The following is a 21788-nucleotide window of genomic DNA, read 5'->3' on the forward strand; positions in this document are numbered from 1 at the left end:
TCAGCTCTCAATTTGGATCAAATAAAAATATGCCTGAGAACATAAACAGGAAATGTGGCTTTTCTGATGACTGTTCCGTCCATTTGTGGCCGTTTGAAAGCTAGTTGTCCTTTTATATGTATTCTCATCCGAGTTTCCTGGTGCTATATTTGCACAGAAGAATATCAAATAATATCAGTCAGTAAACAGTTAGGATGCTCAAAATAAATCATTGCAATATTGGTTTTGCGTATAGCATACTGGTTTTGCATATGCATACTGTAGCAAACCTAAGTATGTATTTTTCTGAACAGTTTTCTAAAAAAAATATATTTTTGGTTTGATTTTGATTTTATTTTTTGTCTTTTAGTGCTGAACAATAAATATATTTAAAAACCCAAAATGAAATATTTAAAATAAGTGTTAGAACAGGCCGCTCTGATGTAAGATAATTAAATGAGGGAGTTGAGTAATAATATGAAGTAATATTGCATGCAAGTGAGCAAGTCTATTATTTTTGCAAGCAAAATCACTTAAAGGAATCACTTTAATTTCTGTCTTTTCCTTGCTCAAAGTCATGACATGACTGAGTGATTAATATGGACTCATATTACAACTTAAAAAACTGTTGTAATTATTACTGCTTTTGTAAATTAATTTTTGCCTGTGTAACATACTTGTAGCCAATATAAATTACCAGGACAGCTACAGCACAGTAAAACTAATCAACACACATTCCCAGATAACAGCAGATTGGGTCTCTCTCAAGACAATAATACGCCCATCAGATGTGACCTCTTCACCCGGGCATACGATATCTCAGGGGCGGGGATCTGGATACATGCCAAGCACTGTTGATGCATGCGATTGGGAAGCATGTAATGACCACAGAAACTGGTTAAGCAGGTAGAATGGCTAATAATATGAGGCACCCACAAATTAGCCGACCCAGAGGTTGACCCTAACCGGTCAGATACGACGTAAAGATCCTAAATTACTTTGTAATGTACAAGTGTATCCAATAAGACAAAGACATCCAGGGATTTGTTTTCTTCTCAGTTATACTCTGATCACCACAAAGAACAAAATATTTTTTTATTTGAAATGGCATAGCTATAAGGGATTAATTATTTTAAATGTCATTTTCATATAAACACTAGAATAGATTCTAGTGCGCTATACTATGTATTAGTAAAAATACCAAGTTCTGTCATGAAACAGATGGCGCGAGATGATGGGTCCTTTACGCAACCTTATGATATTTACATAGTTTATTGTGCCATGTAGTATCAACATAGACATTAGTTGTTTAAATAAATAAAAATTTAAATAAATAAAATGTTAAATTGGCTTGCCATAATCGGGATGACCCAGAGTTTGCCTTTAGGACCCGGAGGCACCGCTGCTCCGGATGACACTCAGCGCGTTTGGAGTGAAAGTCTCTTACATGCAGAAGTTAAACACTTGTGGAAAGGCGAGGTGCACACAGCTGGTCCTGAATGGAGCATAACGCCTGGAATGACAGTAGCAGTGAAGGGATCGCAGCGAACACGCCCGACTGTTGCGCGCAACTCCGTTAGGAATATCAATATGATTTTACATTGCAGGCGCAACTAAGTTTGAGGAGTTTCCTACAACTTCATGCTGGACAAAATATAAAGGGCTTGTCTGTGCAGTACTTTCCAAACTTCTTTTTCTTGTTCTCTTTTGGAGACTATTTTTCTTTCTTTTTCTTCTTCTTTTTTTTTTTTTTTTTTTTTTTGGTGTAGAAAAGTGTCCTGAGTGATCCAGGTTAATTTAACCACCCTTCAAGTAAAGAAAGTTGCAACCTGTTGGTCTTTTTAAAATCACATGTTGCTTTTTAAACCTCCCACGGATATTTACAACCTTATATCAAGACATTCTGGATGCGCACTGAACACGCACAAGGACTTATGACATGGTAGGATTTCAAAAACCTCCCTTAAAACACCTTAAATAGCCTAAGATGATTTACTGGTCCCCCAGCCTGTCCAAAGTGGTCTTCAGATGGTTTTAGCTGGTTTAAGATGCACTTAGCTGGTCTATGATGGTCTCCCAGCCTGACCAAGCTGGTCTTCAGAATCAGAAAAAGTTTTATTGCCAAGTATGTTTGCACACACAGGGAATTTGTTTCGGTGACAGGATAAGCTTCCAGTAAACAGAGACAACAACAGTGCACAGATGATAAAATAAAAAAAAATTAAGATATATGTGGAAAAGACATACGTATACAAAATAGACAAATTTGTATGTACAGGTGTGCTATATAAAAATAGAATAGAGTAGAATTAACAGGGAATGGAATAAGAAATTCCATTAAAATATTGTCTTTATGGAATTGTCAAGTATTAAAGGTAAAATATTGTCAAATAAATAAGTGATATTGCATTTAGTTATTATTGCACAGTGGGGAGAACATTTAACTGTTTGTGATGTAGATTGCCTGGGGGAAGAAACTTTTCTTTGGTGGTTTAAGATGGTCTCCCCACCTGGTCAGCTGGCCTTGGGTGGTTAGATGGCCTTAGGTGGTTTGAGATGGTTTCCCGGTGTGATCAAACTGGTATTTAGGTAGTTTAGCAGGTTGTAATGTGATGAGGAGGCCAAAACCCATTCACAACCAACCAAGAGCCCAGCCTTCCCAGGCTATGAGACCAACAAAGACCAGCAACCAACTTTGAATGGTTTCTCCAGCAGCGATATGTTCTTCATGTTCTTCTTGACATCTCAAGCAAGCTGTATGTGATTGTTAATTGTTGTTTTCTCCTCAGCGGTTATGGTGCCTTGGTGGCAGAAGTTAAAATGAGGTCTTTTGGTGAGCAGTTGGTGTGCTTAGAATGGCCCGGGAGGATTCGGTGAAATGTCTGCGCTGTCTGCTCTACGCGCTCAACTTTCTCTTCTGGGTAAGACGAGTCCAAGTCGGAGCAGGTGGTCGAGCGAGCGCTCACGTTACATGGCATGGTGCTGCTGTGCGCTCTCCAAGACGCGCAACAGCCACTCTCTCGCCAACACACGCGCAATCTGTGTTCCCTCCCTCCCCATCCTATGTTATCTTTATGTAGAGGACAGCCTGAATCCCAGCTATGCTCGAATGGCACACAGCTCACATTCTGCTGTGGCCGCTATTTTTAGGGAATTAAATGCGATAAGCACCAGGGTGTGTTTTTAGACCAAGAATGCCTGCGTAGGGCAAACTAAACCCATGCCACTAATATTGCTGCATGCCAAACATAGCAGAGTACCTAAATAGGTTTCCAAGCCAACCATGGACACAAACATACATCCATGTTTTAATATCCAGAGGCCCCAAAGACAACTGAAATGCATGAATTTTACTGCATTGCATAATCAAACCAAGTGGCATCTGTAAGAAAAGCGTGCCAGACTGTCTCTCAGAACTATAATTTCACTTTTCTGAGCCAATTTTATGATTACCAGCTGATCCAAAGGTGACTGTATGTTCTGTATGTAAATGTTCTTGTGTGTGTGTGTATATATATATATATATATATATATATATATAAAAGAATAAACATATACACTCACCTAAAGGATTATTAGGAACACCTGTTCAATTTCTCATTAATGCAATTATCTAATCAACCAATCACATGGCAGTTGCTTCAATGCATTTAGGGGTGTGGTCATGGTCAAGACAATCTCCTGAACTCCAAACTGAATGTCAGAATGGGAAAGAAAGGTGATTTAAGCAATTTTGAGCGTGGCATGGTTGTTGGTGTATTTCACAATCTGCTCAGTTACTGGGATTTTCACGCACAACCATTTCTAGGGTTTACAAAGAATGGTGTGAAAAGGGAAAAACATCCAGTATGCGGCAGTCCTGTGGGCGAAAATGCCTTGTTGATGCTAAAGGTCAGAGGAGAATGGGCCGACTGATTCAAGCTGATAGAAGAGCAACTTTGACTGAAATAACCACTCGTTACAACCGAGGTATGCAGCAAAGCATTTGTGAAGCCACAACACGCACAACCTTGAGGCGGATGGTCTACAACAGCAGAAGACCCCACCAGGTACCACTCATCTCCACTACAAATAGGAAAAAGAGGCTACAATTTGCACGAGCTCACCAAAATTGGACAGTTGAAGACTGGAAAACCTGAGCATTGTTTCTGACCATGTCCATCCCTTTATGACCACCATGTACCCATCCTCTGATGGCTACTTCCAGCAGGATAATGCACCATGTCACAAAGCTCGAATCATTTCAAATTGGTTTCTTGAACATGACAATGAGTTCACTGTACTAAAATGGCCCCCACAGTCACCAGATCTCAACCCAATAGAGCATCTTTGGGATGTGGTGGAACGGGAGCTTCGTGCCCTGGATGTGCATCCCACAAATCTCCATCAACTGCAAGATGCTATCCTATCAATATGGCCCAACATTTCTAAAGAATGCTTTCAGCACCTTGTTGAATCAATGCCACGTAGAATTAAGGCAGTTCTGAAGGCGAAAGGGGGTCAAACACAGTATTAGTATGGTGTTCCTAATAATCCTTGAGTGTATAATAAATAAATATACCAAAAGTGATTTGGTTTTATCAAACCATAAAAATATTTTTTTTAATATGAGGGAAGAACAAAACACTAACCTTGGTTAAGGTATTTATCTGCCAAATTTATTGGCCAAAAAGACAAACTACAGCTACATGTTTTTTTCTATACAAAAAAAAAAAAAAAAACCTAAGAAAAACAAACAGCTCACAGGAAAAAGCATACACTGACTACAACATAATCAGTTATTAATTCCATATTTTGTTGCTTCTCTCTTGTTTTTGCATGCGTTTATAATTTCTTTGTTTGACAGCCTAGCCAAAAAATATATATCTGCACAATTTGGCATGTTTCATTGCGTTATCACAAATAAAAAATTGACTTAAAGCACAACTGCGCAATATGCTTACAAAACCGTTAACACTTTTTTAATAATATTTGGATAAAGGGTGAAGATGTCAATTTTCATATAGGCTGGACATCACTTTTGACCACTACTGTAAATGATATCTTCAAAAATGCATGTTTAAGTGTGGCTTAAGTACTGTTTTCTTCTCATTTTTCCAAGCTTATGGCCCTGTGTGTGCTGGGAGTGTCCGCCTGCCTCAGGGATCACCTGAACAATGTGCTCACCTTAACCGCAGACACCAGGTGAGAGGCAGCGGATGGACAGGTGTGAGCCGTAAAATCCTTTCATTCGGGGCAGCGGTCCATGTAAAGGTCTAATTTACTGTTTTCCAACTTTTCAGCCGGTCTGGATCAAATTGCCTCGAGCTTATGAAGTAATTACAAGCATGAATGAGGTGTGCAGTTCTGGAGAAAAAATCAGATAAATGCATTAAGTTGCCAGTGGAGACAGGGCCTGGGTTGAGAACCATTCATTTGTGTATGTTTTGTAGTTTTTTTCCCAACATCATCTCAAGCATTAAAGGAAAACTGCATGAAAAATCCCAAAAGAACCAATATTATCCTGGAGGCAAGTAATTCGTAATTAATGTTGACAAAAAGCAATTTATCACCAAGATGTGTATTATAATTACTGAGCCCTCTGTGGGCCACATCATGACATGAATGGGAATCAACAGAGAGAAAACTGTTAAAACCTGATTGTACACAACAAATAGGTTTACCAGAGTTGCGTTGCAGTAACATGCTGAGTCAGCCCTCCTATGATGACTGTAAAAATCTCATCTCTGCAGAATGAAACATAATAGGATATCAACAAGAATAGAACGTTTCAGACTTATGTGAGTGTTTGTATGTGATCTTTAGTTAGATATTTACCTCAGGAAATATTCAGTACAAGTTAAACTTAATCAATAGCACACAGCCCTAATAGCATAATGTTAATTATGTTAATTTTCATTAAAGCAAAAATAGCTTATGGTGAGGCACTAACAATAGGCCAATTTTTGGAGGGTTTAAAAGGTGTGAAGCTTTAAAATGTATAAAAACACAAATTCTTCGGTTATAACTTAAAACTCTTCAAAGTAAAACAGCTGTTTTAGTATTTTAGGTTCTACAGGGTCTTGGGTTGTCATGATAGTGAAAGTGTAAAATTGGATACAAGTTTACACAGAAAAGGTTAGTAAGCATTTTTTCTCACATTAAGGGTGTGTTTACCTGACAATGTACTAAAAATGGAAAGTGTTTACTTCACATTTTTCCATATACAGACAACAACATTGTCAAAATGATCCCCGTTCACATGGATCCACGAAAATGTCTAAAAATGGCTGTATTATGCATGCCAGGCCAGTAGTTGACGATGTCCCTTTGTAAAGAAATTATACGCGCCTATAGACTGAACATTCGCATTATGTCATATCGTTTTTATAGTTTACACGGAGATAACAGTATCGTTCTCAGAAACAAAACGTCGTTGTCATGTAAATGAACGGCCAAAACACATAAAAACTGTTTTTAGTTGAAAATTGTGTCATGTAAACAGCCCCTAAAATCACGTTTACATGCATTTTGTTTACATCTTGTGGCTATATTATTGAAATGCTATTTTAATGTTTACAAATTGGCCTCAATTCCATTGTAAGTGTCTCACTGGCACAACAGATTTTTGCTTTTTTAAAGAAAAGGAGGGACACGTGGAATTTCGTTTGTTGCGATTACACCATTATGCCTCAAAAGCTGATCTTAAAGTATTCAGAATCCAGAATAATCCTTTAAACTGTAGCTTTTCCATGTCTTCCTTAGTGAAAACATTGTTCCATCTCAGAAAACTGGTGCAAAAGAGAGCCAAACAGAAGTAGAGACAGCAAGAGACAGGAAGAGTTTGCATTCCTACAGAGTATAATCACTGTTTATTTGCAACTGGTGTATTACTCAAATATGCTGCCCTATGAGAGAAGGAAGAGGCAAGTGAGCAGGATGGACGGATAAATAAACAAAAAGCCTGCCAAGAAATGACTCTTCCTCTCTCTCTCTCTTCTCCTCAAGACTGGAGGAGGCAGCCGTTCTCACATACTCCCCCGTCGTCCATCCTGTCGTCATCGCCGTGTGCTGTTTTCTCATCATCGTGGCCATGGTGGGCTACTGCGGCACGCTCAAGTGCAGTCTGCTCCTACTGTCTTGGGTAAGTACTGGGAAGAGAAGAAAACAAAAGACGAGCACAGCAGGGGCATTGTGTGGTTTGGAATGTGTGTGGTTTTGTGTACCGAGAATATTTTAAGTTTAGCTGGCACTGACGTTGCTGACCCCAAACACCCTCAAACCAGATTCAAACAAGTCTTGCTTTCTTTATCCACACATCTCCGGAGAGACCACTGTGTCTTCACTTCACACACTAGAGGGGAGTAGAGAGAGATATCGCATCCTCAAAGCCATCCTGAACCCATTTTACGTCTGTAATGTGATGTATTTCCATCTGCCTACTTCCATTTTATATAGTAGTCGAACAAGAGTATGTGAGCCGAGTAATCCCACCAAGCAATTTTGTGTATAAAAGACGTCTAATAGCCGTCCAAACACAGTCCAGACGTCTAGGCTAAAACAAGGTCAAATTTGGGCTGTCAGTGAAAATTTAATAGACGTCTAACCATAGACTAGTCATCAATTAGATAAAGAAATGAAATGACCAAACACCTTGTAATCACTGTTTACTTTGCTTACATGATGGAATATCATACATCTCGCAAGTTATTTTGGCGAAAACGACATGTAACCAAACAAGTGAAGAGACGCAACTGATGCCGAAGGTCACATGACAGTGGCAATATGGCGGATGTAGTCCTTTAAACATACTTTTTTAACATTCACGAATTTAGTTTCAAAACAAATGTAGTACCTATTATACAGTATGCGATTTCGTATGCAGCGAGGGTGTTTGACGAGAAGAAATTGTGGGATGGTTCAAGCAAGTTTTTGTTTTTTGATGAAAGACTATTTAACCTGAAAGAGATATGTAATATCTAAGCTGCTCACTGATCATGCCGTGACATTGAAATTCAAGTTAATCTGCTTTTTTAAATAATTTAACATTTTATTGATAAAGTATAAACATTAATATGTTTAGTAAATTTTTACGAAGACTTAACTTTTTTGGAATAACAGGCAATGATTATTCATGCACAATAAGATGATCAACATGCATTGAGGATGAGAATAAGCAAAAAAAAATTGCGTCAGTATGTTTACAATTGACCATATTTGCCATGATCTTTCATGATGTAGAAAAATTCTCGCAGGCAGAAAAAGTCATGTTAAAGGGGTCATGAACTGGATTGTTTTATTATTTTATAATGTTGCCTGGGGTGCCCTTATAATGTTAGTATGATTTTTACATAAAAAATTGTCATAATTTATAAATAAAAGCCATTTTTCCAAGCCTGATTTCTGCCTCAGATTTGAACGCTCCGTTTTAAGGGGCGTGTCTGCTGTGAGACTGCAGTGCAAACGCCCACTGCTGTGATTGGCTGACATGCTTGCAATGAAATAGCTAGTATTACAGGAACTCTCTCGAAAACTTGTACTACGTTTTTACTAATACAGCTATCGAGATTAACAAATCGTGAAAAGTATCGTTTAAAGCATTATATTTAAATCTATTCCATCACATGAAAGGTTGCAGCATGATGAGCACTGAGCAGATGACAGACAGTCTGTTGATCGCGTGAATAAAGATCTTATCATTGCAACGCAATTTTTGCACTCTCACAAATGCTTACACCAAATCACAATGCAAACACGATGTGAGTACACAGTAAGAGCTTCATGGTGTAGTGTAACAGTGTCATTATTTCATCACGAGTTTGGTAAGTGTCCAGATAAGCTCTCGCGGCTCGCGCTGTGCTGTTTGATTGACAGCTTGGGCGAAAGGGATCGTTCTTTGATCGCTTTCTGTAGGCTATATAATTTAATAACAGTTTAAAAAAAGATTATTTTCATAATACTACGAGAAATTATGTGAAGTTGATCGTTTAGTCACTGATGCATAAACAGTATTGAACGATTTTAAGAGAAATATCTGAACTTGAATAATTACACCGAAATCACTGATCGCAGATCAGGCATTAGAATACACATGGTTACTTACATGTTGCTGGCAGATCCGTGTCAAGAAATTGTGATTGACTGATTTAATAAAGTTTAACCATGCTGGAATCCGAAGGAAGCTTATGCAGACTGTCTTCTTCCACAAACAGGCACGCACAATATTTAGTAAACAGCATGTTTATTGCTTGTAAGTAGCTCGATCCGGTTTAGCATTTATCATGTCGTCCTATGTTATTTAGCATGTTTGGGCGAATCGGTGGGCGGGGCTAAACAGGCCGTGTTGAAGTAGGCGTTGATCTTCTTTTGTGGAGGCGGTGTTTTATCCTCTTTGACGTCATTGTTCCCCACTTTGAAAAACGAGTCGTTTGCTGAGCCTGATGTCTATAAAAGCTTTTATTGGACTAACAAGGTAGTTTTCAGTTCTGAAACTTACAGGATATTATTATAGTATGATGATCTCTTATATGTCAAAAGCTCAAGGAAACTTTGATTTCTCAGTTCATCACCCCTTTAACTAATAATATCACAGCATAACATCTTATCAAATGCTGATGAATGCCCTTACTGTAAATCCAAACCAATATGTTTTTTCACTTGGAAATATGTCTTATTATAGAAGTTATAAGCATTGTGAATGGAGTTTCATGTTGTTTTTGACTCTATTCTACAGATATCTGTGTTCAAATCTAGCATGACACATTATAGCCACAGGAAGTCACTTCTTACCATATTCTCACCTCATAACTACACTGGGATAATACAAGGCAATATCTTTCTTATATTAGATGTCATGGTGCAGTGTGCGTCTAGTTATCCGTATCATCAGAATGTGTGTTTCAGATGATAATAACCTCCTCAGACACTTGTAGAAACTCGCTCTATAGGTTATGGAGGTCGTAAAGCTCTTGCGACTGAGACAAAGAGTTAGACAGGAGTAATGTATGAGCGCTGCACTTCACTCAGCAAGATAGACTGTCAAGGAGGGCCAAATACAGGCCACATAGTTATATTCATTGTGAGAGATTTTTGTGTTTTTTAGACAGATGTGTTTGTGACATTGTGACTTCTGAAATGGCAAGATCTTGACAGGCTGTTAGCACATATAATATAAATGATTTGAGGAGGAAGGAAAATCCACCCTCTATCTGACCCTTAGGCTGCTTTTTCTACTTTAAAGAAACAGTCCACCCAAAAATGAAAATACTTTATGTTGTTCCAAACCCATTTGATGTCGAAACGCAAAGAAAGATATTTAACAAAGGATCCAAACTGTTCCTTTTCCCTTCAGTGAAAGTAACATTTATGTAATTTAATTGTTTAATGTTTTTGTGCATTTTAATATTAATATTTTTTATTAATATATTAATATTTACATATGTAATTATATATAATAATATATATAATATATATATATATATTATATATTAAATATACATGAAAAAATACATTTTGACAATGTTCAAGATGCTTACTGCTCATGCAGTGAAATTAGAGCTGAAGTTAAATTTATTTTTAATTTAGAAAATATTTTTAAATCTAATCTAAACCAAAATATGACGTACTGAAAACATTGGAATCAAATAACAAAAATAGAACAATTTTAAGAAACGTTAATGTTATGTTAACGTTAATAAGAAACGTTCATGTCTGTGATTTCTAAGCTACCATTTTCCAGCGTCTATGAACATGTTGGACTGTTTTATTTCAAAAGAGCAAGGATAATTCTGTTTTCTATGCAATGGCCCCTTTGAAAGGCTGTCATTGTGTAGCATTTAGAAGGTCAGCAAATCTATTTTATGATGATGAATTGAAAAAATCCCAGCATGAAGGGGGAGGAGAGAGTAAGCAGAGGGCTGTTTTGTGGCTCTCAGTCCCAGGTGTGCGGCGGGCGAGAGGGTGGGGTCCCGTCTGCTGACCCAGACTGAGGACCTGTTTTCTGGGACTCCTTTGCCCATCTCTCCCCCTCCTCCTCCTCTCTCTGGGTCTCCATTCATCTCCTGAGGAGCCTTTCTCCTCTCCTCTCTGCCCCAGTGAGCTTGTGTTACCCAGAGGCTCAGCGACAAACAATATTATCTGGCTTAGATACAATAGGTAAACCAATCCAGGAGGAGAGCGGGAAGACATGAAGAGAGGAGAGGCACTTGGGTTACGTGGTCGCTCTATTCACCAGCCGGCCTCTCACTGAGTGCTGCGACCTGGCCGGACACACACATGCACATTAACTCGAACACTCTCACACACTCTTTGTCCTGTCAGAGCAAAGAAGAGGAGGAGGCAATCGAGAGATCAGGAGAGCAGATAGGAGTTCATCTTGAACGGTGGAATAGATTTCAATTTTCAAAGAATTTTCATGAATTAATTGCTTTTTAATTGTCAATGTGTGAACAGCTTGTTACGAAACTTCCTCGACTTCCTGAAAGCCTGTTGACTGATTTTTATGTGATGAACTCAGGTCGTTTTTGCCAGGAAAATCAAAAAGATCTGACTTTTAAGCAGGTTACCGAGAGACTCTCTAACGTTCGGCACATGAAATGAATGCTTATAGTCCAGCCAATCAGAATTGACTATTCAGACAGACCATGGTATAATCAAATTTAAGTGTTATTACATTACTATTGGTTTTAAAGCAGCAGTCCGTAACTTTGTTTTTGTTCAAATTTTACAAAATATATATAATGAGCAAGTACATCATGAATCCATTTTCCAAACCGTGTTTTTGTCTTATCCTGAATCACTATGGTACACCTACAATAAGTGTTTATATATTTTATATTCAGACTATTTTAGACCGGTAAGGTCGCCACCACTGAGGAGTAGCCCATACCTGTGTGACTTGTCATAGACATAAACAAAGAGAAGTAGCTCCGGCTACAATGTTTTTCCGCAAGACGCATGCAGTTCTGTTTATTAACCGCAAGAGCGCCAAAAGTTACAGACTGCAGCTTTAAAGATTTAAAAAAATATAGAATTTTAACATATTTTGGTAATATAAGACCAACTGCTATATACTTAAATATCAAAAACTGCTTTTCAAACTCACATTTCATATTTCAAATGAAAAAAATCTGACATGGACACTCTAAATGTTGCTTATATTATAAAAATGTATATATTTCAGGTTGGTCCAGGCGTCCAGCTAATGAGTAATCTTTAATTAAATACCTAATATCAGCCAATATGGAAAATTAATTAAAAACATCTCTCTAACTTTGGCCAATAACAAATATGGTGCACTATGCATCCCTAATCACTTTAAAAAAACTAATAGCACATCTTTCCTCAATAAGACACACAATTTGAGGCGTCCATCGTGTCCATAGCATTGTTTGTTCAAATCTCTAACTGTAAGTACACCCAAAAGCACCAGTTTAATGACATTAACAGCAGCCATCTGTCAAAACAAATCTGATACGACTTAATACTAGACTCTAGATGCATCTAATTCTCGTTCTGTTTGCATGACTAAGTAAAAAAGGGGGTGTTAATCGTTCCGGTCAAAAGGAAATCCATCCATTTCACAGTGTCCTGTTTTCTGTAACAGTATTTGCCAAAAAATGTGTGAGTGTGAAAGAGGAAGAGTAAAACTCTCAACAAATCAATAAACCGAGAGGTCGCTGAGAGAATGTAACCTCTCTTACCCTGAGAAAAATGTGTGTGTGTTTGCAGATGAGCCAGCTTGTTGGGAACTTCCAGGGGTTACAAGTTCACACTGGACATATTTGAAGGGCAGATATTAGCAGGGAAGGGTGTGTAGAGAAACGGTTATCTTTTTTTTTTTGTGGTAAGCGTCTGACAAACTAGCTGAAATGCTAACACAAGCGTAGAATAGCCACAAATATTTAGATTCTCCCAAATAAACAAGCTGTCAGACAGGGTCTGCTCCGAATGCGGCTCCTAACACTGTCATTCATCTTGATTATCTCTCTCAAAGTGTGTGTTCAACCGAGGGGAACTATGTACGTTAAAGAGATTTTGAGAAAGACAGAGTGTCTTTGTCTCCAGGAAGGGAGGAGATGAGATGGATGTGTTAGTTTGCCCTAAATACAAAATCTGTTCATGTGCGAATGCAAAACTTTGGAACTTTGAAAGATTCTCTTTTGTTTCATCCACCCAAGCATATTGAGCATACTGCATACTACTTTTTCAATATTGGAGACATTAATAAATAAACAATTTAACTAGTATTATGCTACATTGTTATCACTATGTTCTTGTTATGTTTCATATTCATATTCTCGTTATGTTTCATGTCTTCAAGTGACATCCAATTATCAACTTTGAAAAAAAAAGTGTATATGCATATATAACATTATACATTTATTTGCAATTGGGTGGATTGTATAATGGGATACAGTATGCTCTGTTACAATTGCATATATTGCACAGTATACATCCTGCATACTGCAAAAAATAGCATGACTACTATGCTATTCTGAACACAGCCTGTCACAATTGCTCGAAACTCCTGAGAGAAGACCTGAGAGACAAAACAGACCTGCAGAATCCAGATCCGAACATACATGAACAAGCACACACTCTTTGCTCTCATGTCTGATCATCAATACCTTCCTTCTGCCCTATTGTTTCAGAAGATATTTTTAACCAAACCTTTTCTTTTTTTATATGTGTGTGCATTCCCAGTATTTTGGCAGTCTGATGGTGATATTCTGCGTGGAGCTGGCCAGTGGAGTGTGGACGTATGACGAGGTGTGTGGTGCTATGAATAAACAGAAATGCCTACTCTCTTCCCTCTCTCACGTCAACAACACGGCCGCCACATGGCCGTTCCCAGGAGAAAATGGAATGAGGATCCGATTTCTGAACCGCCTGCTTACGGTCTAATCTTAACTATTATGACTTCAAAAGCCCGACTCAAGCAGACTTCCTTTTGGGGAGTTAATAAGCAGAGTGTTTTCGTGTGCGGGTTGAGGATGGAGTCACCTATGTAAATGCTCTAGTTGGCTCTTAAAGCCAGATTAGCATCAGGCTTTACAGAAACCTGTCCTGGATCTGTGCAGACTAAAAGATTTGATCAGCAAGGGGAAAAGGGATTGCAGGTAGCATCTGCTTCTGTTAGCCCAGGGATACGAGAGATAAGGCGCACCTCCAGGGGAAGATATCACACACACCTGGCTTTAATCTAGCTTCTCTCACTCAGACATACACAGCTTCTGCTTCAAGATACGCCCTTATCACAAACCCCAAAACCTTTGCTGGGTTTGATGGTCCTATTGTGCTGTTGTGGCCTAATGTGACCCCTGTGAGCGTAAGCGCAATGAGTCTGTTTATTCTGCTGCACCTGGCCTGGTTACATGTTATCAGTTGTATCAACTTTCTTCAGCTTAAAGTCAACATGAAATGGCATTCGCGACCCATTTTATTTCCAAAATGTGACTTATTTAAGAGTGAAACTGGTTATTGAGAAAAAAACTGTAGAATGAGACTTAATTTGGACTGAGAAAAGTGGCCATCCCATCCAGCCATTCATCCTTCAACTTTATATTTCTATGCAGGTTTATGCACCTAACAGTATTTTTAATACTGGTAAAATAAAAACTCAACATAATAGAAATCTTTTTTTTTTTTTAAATAGTCGATTGTGATTTCATGTTGACTTCAATCCATCCTGCTTTAGCAAGTTCGGCTGCCCAAAATAAGTGATGGCACTCCTAACCTCCGGGCATTGTGGGTACTTATCAAATGCCCATCATATGAGACAGAAATGTCTCATGAGGACTAAATTGTAAAATGCCAACTACTATATAAACAACAGATGCATGCACTTGTGAATAGGGTATTTCATAGCTAGCCAATAAAATTGTCACAAGAGAGCCTAAAATTGGACGTGTGGGAGTCTGGATGGTCCTTTAAACTGCCTGGAAAACACACTGTTTTTTGTTATTTAGAAAACATCATTAATAACAGTGTAGGGACGTGATGTTTATGTGATTACAAAATCACAAGGGCTTTTAAAATTGTGAAATGATTTCTTCATGAATATTTCTCCATAACTCCCCCTTTCTCTCTTTCTTCAGCCTATGGTACAGAGGTCTGATATGATAAGTCTAAAGTCACGCATGCCTCATTTTGGACTGCAGCGCTACCAGTGGCTCACACATGCCTGGAACTCTTTACAGACTGAGGTGAGAGGTCAAAATCATCTCCAGTATTACACCTCATCCAACACCTACGTAACCACACACAATGTGACAAGTTGGTGTCAAGTAATTTTATTGTTGTCACTGAAAGCAAAAATGCTGAGTGAAGCCAAGCAGTCAATCAGACTTTAGTGTGTAATGTTGCTGTTTGAACATGAAAAAGGTTTGCAAAGTTAGGGAGTTATTCTCTATATCAGCAAGGACTGTTTCTGAACTACCTTTTCTTCTCATTTAAATAATTCTCGCCTAAGGCATACACAAAAAAGGGGAGAAGGCCTAGTTGAGTTGCGTTAGTAGTTTGTTGAAAGTTGCGGGAGAAGGACTTCATAGAGACTGGAAGTAAGGGAGGAGAGGTGCAGCAATGATGTAAAATATGTGCAAAAAATAATATGAAAACCTATATGCATGGAATACACAGGCCAATATATGTATACATCAAAAATAGTTCCTTTCAGTGTGCTAACTTTCATACCTGCCTTACAGTTAAAGTGTTGTGGAGTGATCTACTTCACTGACTGGCTGGAAATGACAGAGATGGAGTGGCCACCTGACTCCTGCTGCTCCAATCAATATCCAGGGTGCGCCCGCAACGCCCACTACCATGACCTCAGTGACCTTTACCAGGAGGTGAGCTTATTTTTGATATTGATTCAACATCTGGAAATAATCATACTCACAAGAGGGGTCTTCTTACAAGTTCTCCAATGGCATCTCATGGCACGTGTCAAGTTAAGATGCAACAGCTGAAGATGTTCGTCTGCATTTGTACATGGACAAACAATTAAAAAATACTGCCATGTCTAACCTGGATTTATAACTTTGCTAAATTATTCTGGTGAACCAGTGTTAGACTTATGTTCAATTATATGAAAACAAAAAGAATGCAATATTGACTTCTAAAAGCCACTTTTTGTGATGTCTGTTCATTGATTTACTCATCTGTCACAATAGTGTAATTTCATTTTAATTTGGGGGCTTAGCAAATATTGATATGTGGAATAGCATGTGATTAATTTGATTAAAAAAGTGAATTGATTGACAGCCCTAATTAAAACGTGACTTTGTAAATGAGACGAGACAGCGGAGAGATTCACTGTCCTGCTGAGCGTGGGTTTAATCAAGCTGTATTGCCAGTGAGTGTTATGAGCGACTCCAGCAGTGCAATTAAATTCAGTCACGTAGCTCAGAGACACACCTGTGTGTGGAGTGCTAAAACACACGGTCGAGGACAAACACAACACAGTGTCTCATCCAGTACCCTGCTCTTCAGATGCCCTGCCTGTGACACGTCTGACACACTATTGTTAAATCTTTGAAGGTTTTGATAAATGTTTAAAAATCTTCGAAGTTTGTAGGTTTATAGGATAAAATGTGTTTTTATTCTTATAGACAGAGATAGATAGAACAATAGATAGACAGAACAATAGATAGAGTGATAGATATATAGATATAGACAGACAGACAGACAGACAGACAGACAGACAGATAGATAGATAGATAGATAGAGTAAAAGATAAAACAATAGAATGATAGACAGAATGACGGACGGTCGGACAGATAGACAGACAGACAGATATATAGAGCAAAAGATAAAACAATAGAATGTTAGACAGACATACAGACAGACAGACAGATAGATAGATAGATAGATAGATAGATAGATAGATAGATAGATAGATAGATAGATAGATAGATAGATAGAGTAAAAGATAAAACAATAGAATGATAGAAAGAACGACAGACAGATATATAGAGCAAAAGATAAAACAATAGAATGTTAGACAGATAGATAGATAGACAGATAGATAGATAGATAGATAGATAGATAGATAGATAGATAGATAGATAGATAGATAGACAGGTAGAACGACAGATAGAGAGATAGACAGAGCAAAAGATAAAACAATAGAATGTTAGACAGATAGACAGACAGATAAATAGATAGACAGGTAGAACGACAGATAGAGAGATAGATAGATAGACAGGTAGAACGACAGATAGAGAGATAGACAGAGCAAAAGATAAAACAATAGAATGTTAGACAGATAGATATATAGATAGATAGATAGATAGATAGATAGATAGATAGATAGATAGATAGATAGATAGATAGATAGATAGATAGATAGATAGATAGATAGATAGACAGGCAGAACGACAGATAGAGAGATAGACAGAGCAAAAGATAAAACAATAGAATTATAGACCGAACGACGGACATTATAAACACAGTGTGTTTGTGGTAAAACAGCCAGCAGAGCCCAGCCTTTCAGACAGGTCCCACAGCAGAAGAGTGAAAGCAGGGCTTTGTTGAATAAGACGGGAACATTGATCACTATGGGGAGAGTTAGGAGTGAAGGACTGAGGGTGTGGAGCGAGTCTGATTCTCACACACTTCCTGTCTCTCTTTCTGAGTGGATGACATTATACAGGAATTACTCCACAGTATAAATCCCTCACTAACAGGAAATAGTTTACCTGCTCTTCCACACTCCAACATAGGAAATACCCAAAAACACGCAGGCACACACGCGAGCGGATGAACGGGTCGCATTGCTCACATATTAGTGTGGCAGCTGTTGTAGGGTAGATTTACATGAAAACAAACTGTTAAAGCAGAACTGTTACTTTCTCACATCCCAGTTAATGTGAAGAGACAGCAGTGATCTATTAGAAGACTTTTTTTCCACATTGTTTTTTTGACTGGCCTGACATAAATAATTAGAACTTTTGGAATTCTGAATATTGAAACAGGAAGTGCAATGAGAGAAAAATGTAAATGGAAACTTGATTTTATCCATAAGGAATTGTTTGAATTGTGAAAAGTGGGCATACATGTCATAAGGTAGCTAGACTAATAAAGTAGCTAAAATAATTGCTAATAGCCACTTGGCTATTGGTAAAGTAGGAATTAGCTGATATCAGGGAACAAATAAAGTATTTTCAAAATTTTCTTTGGAATTATGTTATTAGAGCTGCATTAAACCAGGAACGAAATTATTAAAAATGTATAGGCCAAAATATTTTGGCCAAGATAGGAAGCTAATTAAAGAATAAGTAAAATAAAATAGAATAAAAAATAAATAAAAATTAGAAAAAAATAAAATAAAATACATAAAAACTAAAAAACTGTTGATTGTTAAAAACTGTTGTTACTAAAAAGTTGATCAATCTTCCACCAATTACAGATTAAAGTCAATGACACCCAATTTTCCAACCTTTAGTTTGTTTGAATATTCCAACCCAGAAACATGCATTAAGAAAATTAGTAGTCACACATATATATATATATATATATATATATATATATATATATATATATATATATATATATTAGAGGTGGGCATAGATTATTTTTTTTAATCTAGATTAATCTAGATTAATTTTGAAATTAATCTAGATTAATCGAGATTAAAATGGCTCATTTGAATTCTGCCGAAGGCATTCAGAATATGTGTGCTACCCAAATAATGACTATAAAAGTAAGTCTTCGAGAACGGGTTTCTCAAGCCAGGTGGCGCATTAGACCAGGGGCTCATCTCCTGTTTCCAAAATGCATCACAAACTGCTTGAGAAAGCTGTTCTAATCAGCACCTACCGTCCGTAGGCAACATTAGGTAGGCCCATGTTATTATCAACTACTATAGGCTATCAATTAGGGATGGGCGATATGGCCTAAAATCCATATTGTGATATACATTGCAGCCTCTTGCGATAACGATATATATTATAATAAAACCATTTCAGAACAGGTTACACAGACCCTGCAAAACAACTGCTAAATGTTTTTTGTTTGTTTTTTGAAAGGGTGTATGTAGTTTTGAGAACATATATTGTGCAAAACTGTAAGTATACAACATAATTTTGCAGATAAATAAAATTTAAGTACACTAGCTGCAGATACTTAAGTAGGTCTAATGTTTATTATGGCTTGGAGCTTATGAAACCCCAAATTTAAAATTAGAATATTGTCTAACTGATGTCTTTTCAGTTAAAAAGAAACACAACAACGATTCTTAAAATCGGACGCTTTTAATAAAAAGAGATTATGTGCTACACCACTCACTAAGATATATTGGGAATAATACGCGCGCCCTGGTATTCAGTGATATGTTTCGTTTTGAATTTGAGGTGGTAGAACGGATTAGTCGTGTGTTAATTTACCGAACTGTTACACCACACAGTCTACGTCGGACGTCTTAAATACAAACCAAGTCCAAATAATGGATGTTGCACCGATCTTTTACACCAGCTTTCACTTTCAGCCGTGTTTACTTAAGATGACGACGAATATGATGCGTTGCAGCCGGGTGTTCCTAGCGGCCGCGGGTAGATTGCGTCATCATAGCTTGTGTAGCTTGAGCCAGCTCCCAACCCAACTTGGAGAATAGATTAACGGCGATATTTTTTTTATCGCGCGATAAGAGTCTCGTGTTAACGCATATATATAGTACATTTTGATTTTATGTTGACATAACCAAACTACATTTGTTTTCAACAGGGTTGTGGTCCCAAGATCTACAGTTTTATCCGGGGCACCAAGCAGTTGCAGGTGTTGAGGTTCTTGGGCGTGTCGATCGGAGTGGCCCAAATCTTAGCCATGACGTTGACTGTGACACTACTATGGGCTCTGTATTACGACCACAAACCACCTGACCCAGCGTCCCCGGATTCTTTAATCCACACCCACAGCCCCGCAGAAGACCCCCTGAAGCCCAGCCACTCACACCCACGAGCGCCTGAGGCCTGGGCCAATGCACCTGCTAACGGACACACACAGTTTGAGATGGAGCAGCTTTCCTAGCAGAGACTTGATGGAGACCCATCAGCTGCTTCAACACTGTGGAGACACTAAAGATGATGTTCTTGCCCTCTACTGACACTAAACGGATCGGACAGCAGTGAACTGGACCAGAAAATGGACCTTATGTGGGAGCCTGGATGACAAGATTTAGATGGTGTGAGCGGTTTTATAGAAAACTTTACATACCTGTGGATAAAGTGGCTTTTGTGGTCATTACATGGAAGGAAGAAGAGGATTTACTGGGTTCTTCCAAAATAAAGCCATTGCCTCTGTCTCTGCGGACTTGAATTCTCCAGAGGGAGGTTTCTGGAATGAACCGTTTTCGCATAAATCTTCCTTCCTCTCAATGGAACGGGCCATTACCACTTACACTGACCTAGTTGCAGACCACTAAAACGGGTGCACACTTTACGATTTTAGCCACTATTTAGACAAGAATCAGGAATCGTAAGAGATTTTTCAAGAGAATCTGCAATCTTGTTAGTCAAAATGTAGCATTCTCTTCACATTATGATCACAATTTACCTCAAGTTTGTTCAGAAAAATTCGCAAATTCCTTCTTTCATTCAAGCTATGACATTCAGACACCAACTTTATTTTTCTTTACTAGCGCAAAGGTTTGTGTGTGGTACTATTTAACATTTGTCTTTGAGCATTTCAATTTATTTAAAGGAAAAGACAAAACAATAACTGCCTGCCTTGGCTTTTACACAAGATCTCACCCGGCTCACATTATGAAATTTGATAAGCAAAAGTCATAAAGGACTGAAAAAAACACAGCTAGGTCACTGTTTTCCACTCTCTCACACTCAACACGTGCACACAGGCACACACACGTGGACAGAAGCTCGAGTCTTAATGAGATTTTTCAGATGGAATGAAAACGTTTTTCATCGTGAAGATACTAGGATACATGTGTGCGGATTTTCATGTCTTAATTTAACAGCGCCGTGATATGATTCACATGGACTGGTGCACTAAAGAGTGTTTTAGATCTTAAAAGTAGTATTCATTTTCTATGCAGAAATAGTCTGCACACAGCATAGGTTATAAGAGGGCTAAACTTTGTTGAAGGTTCGAGAAACCTCTTATGAAACTTGCATGTGAATCACAGTGCATTAAACAGAAGACATTATGTTATTTGAAGCCAGTGTGTTTGTTCACCACATCCATTATTTATTATGAGTGAGTCAAATGAGCGATTTACGGATGGCCTTAAACCCTTTCAAAGAATATCACAATAACATTTTAGGGAGGCTAAACAGTAATTATTAAATGTTTAAGTAACCACAAAAAATTGACAAATATTTACATTTATAAACATTTAAAATAATACATTTAAAAATAATGTCTACTGATAATTCACTTACAATATAATGTAAAATCAGTCAATTATGATTTCATGTTTTATAACGCTTTCAAATACCCATTATATTGGGCTAAACTGTAACATTTTAAAGGTCTCAAATTTCATATGAGTGGCCAAACTTTTGTCATAACACCACAAGGTCCAGCATATTTCAACATGTATCTGACACAGGATTCACCAATTTCATGCCTAGTAACAACCATAACGCTTCATTTTAAACATTTGAAGCATGCAGTAAAGCCTGGTTTCTTACCACACAGTTACTTCCGGTGAATCAGGCTTATTTTCTGCAGAGCGATTAAGTTTGAGCATTCCAGGGGTGTCACGCTTAAGTGCTACTGGGTGGAAACACAGGTGGAATTTTTGGCCCCTCTCTGAACTTGATAGAAGACATCCTTTTTCTGAGGAGAAGCGCAGGGATTTAGCCCTGGCCTGC

The 21788-nt window shown here is 37.9% G+C and overlaps 1 protein-coding gene across 1 annotated transcript; it reads left to right on the forward strand.

The window, feature by feature from the left end:
• The first annotated feature begins 1424 nt into the window (after positions 1–1424).
• tspan12 (tetraspanin 12) lies at positions 1425–21274 on the forward strand. Its single transcript, XM_079868617.1, has 8 exons — positions 1425–1921; positions 2769–2900; positions 5081–5163; positions 6967–7102; positions 13663–13728; positions 15057–15164; positions 15663–15806; positions 19681–21274. Exons 2-8 carry the CDS (start codon positions 2835–2837, stop codon positions 19981–19983), a joined length of 906 nt encoding a protein of 301 aa, XP_079724743.1. The 5' UTR covers positions 1425–1921; positions 2769–2834; the 3' UTR covers positions 19984–21274.
• Positions 21275–21788: the final 514 nt, after the last annotated feature.

Source organism: Squalius cephalus (assembly GCF_949319135.1).
Source record: "Squalius cephalus genome assembly, chromosome: 4".
NCBI classification, from domain to species: Eukaryota; Metazoa; Chordata; class Actinopteri; order Cypriniformes; family Leuciscidae; genus Squalius; species Squalius cephalus.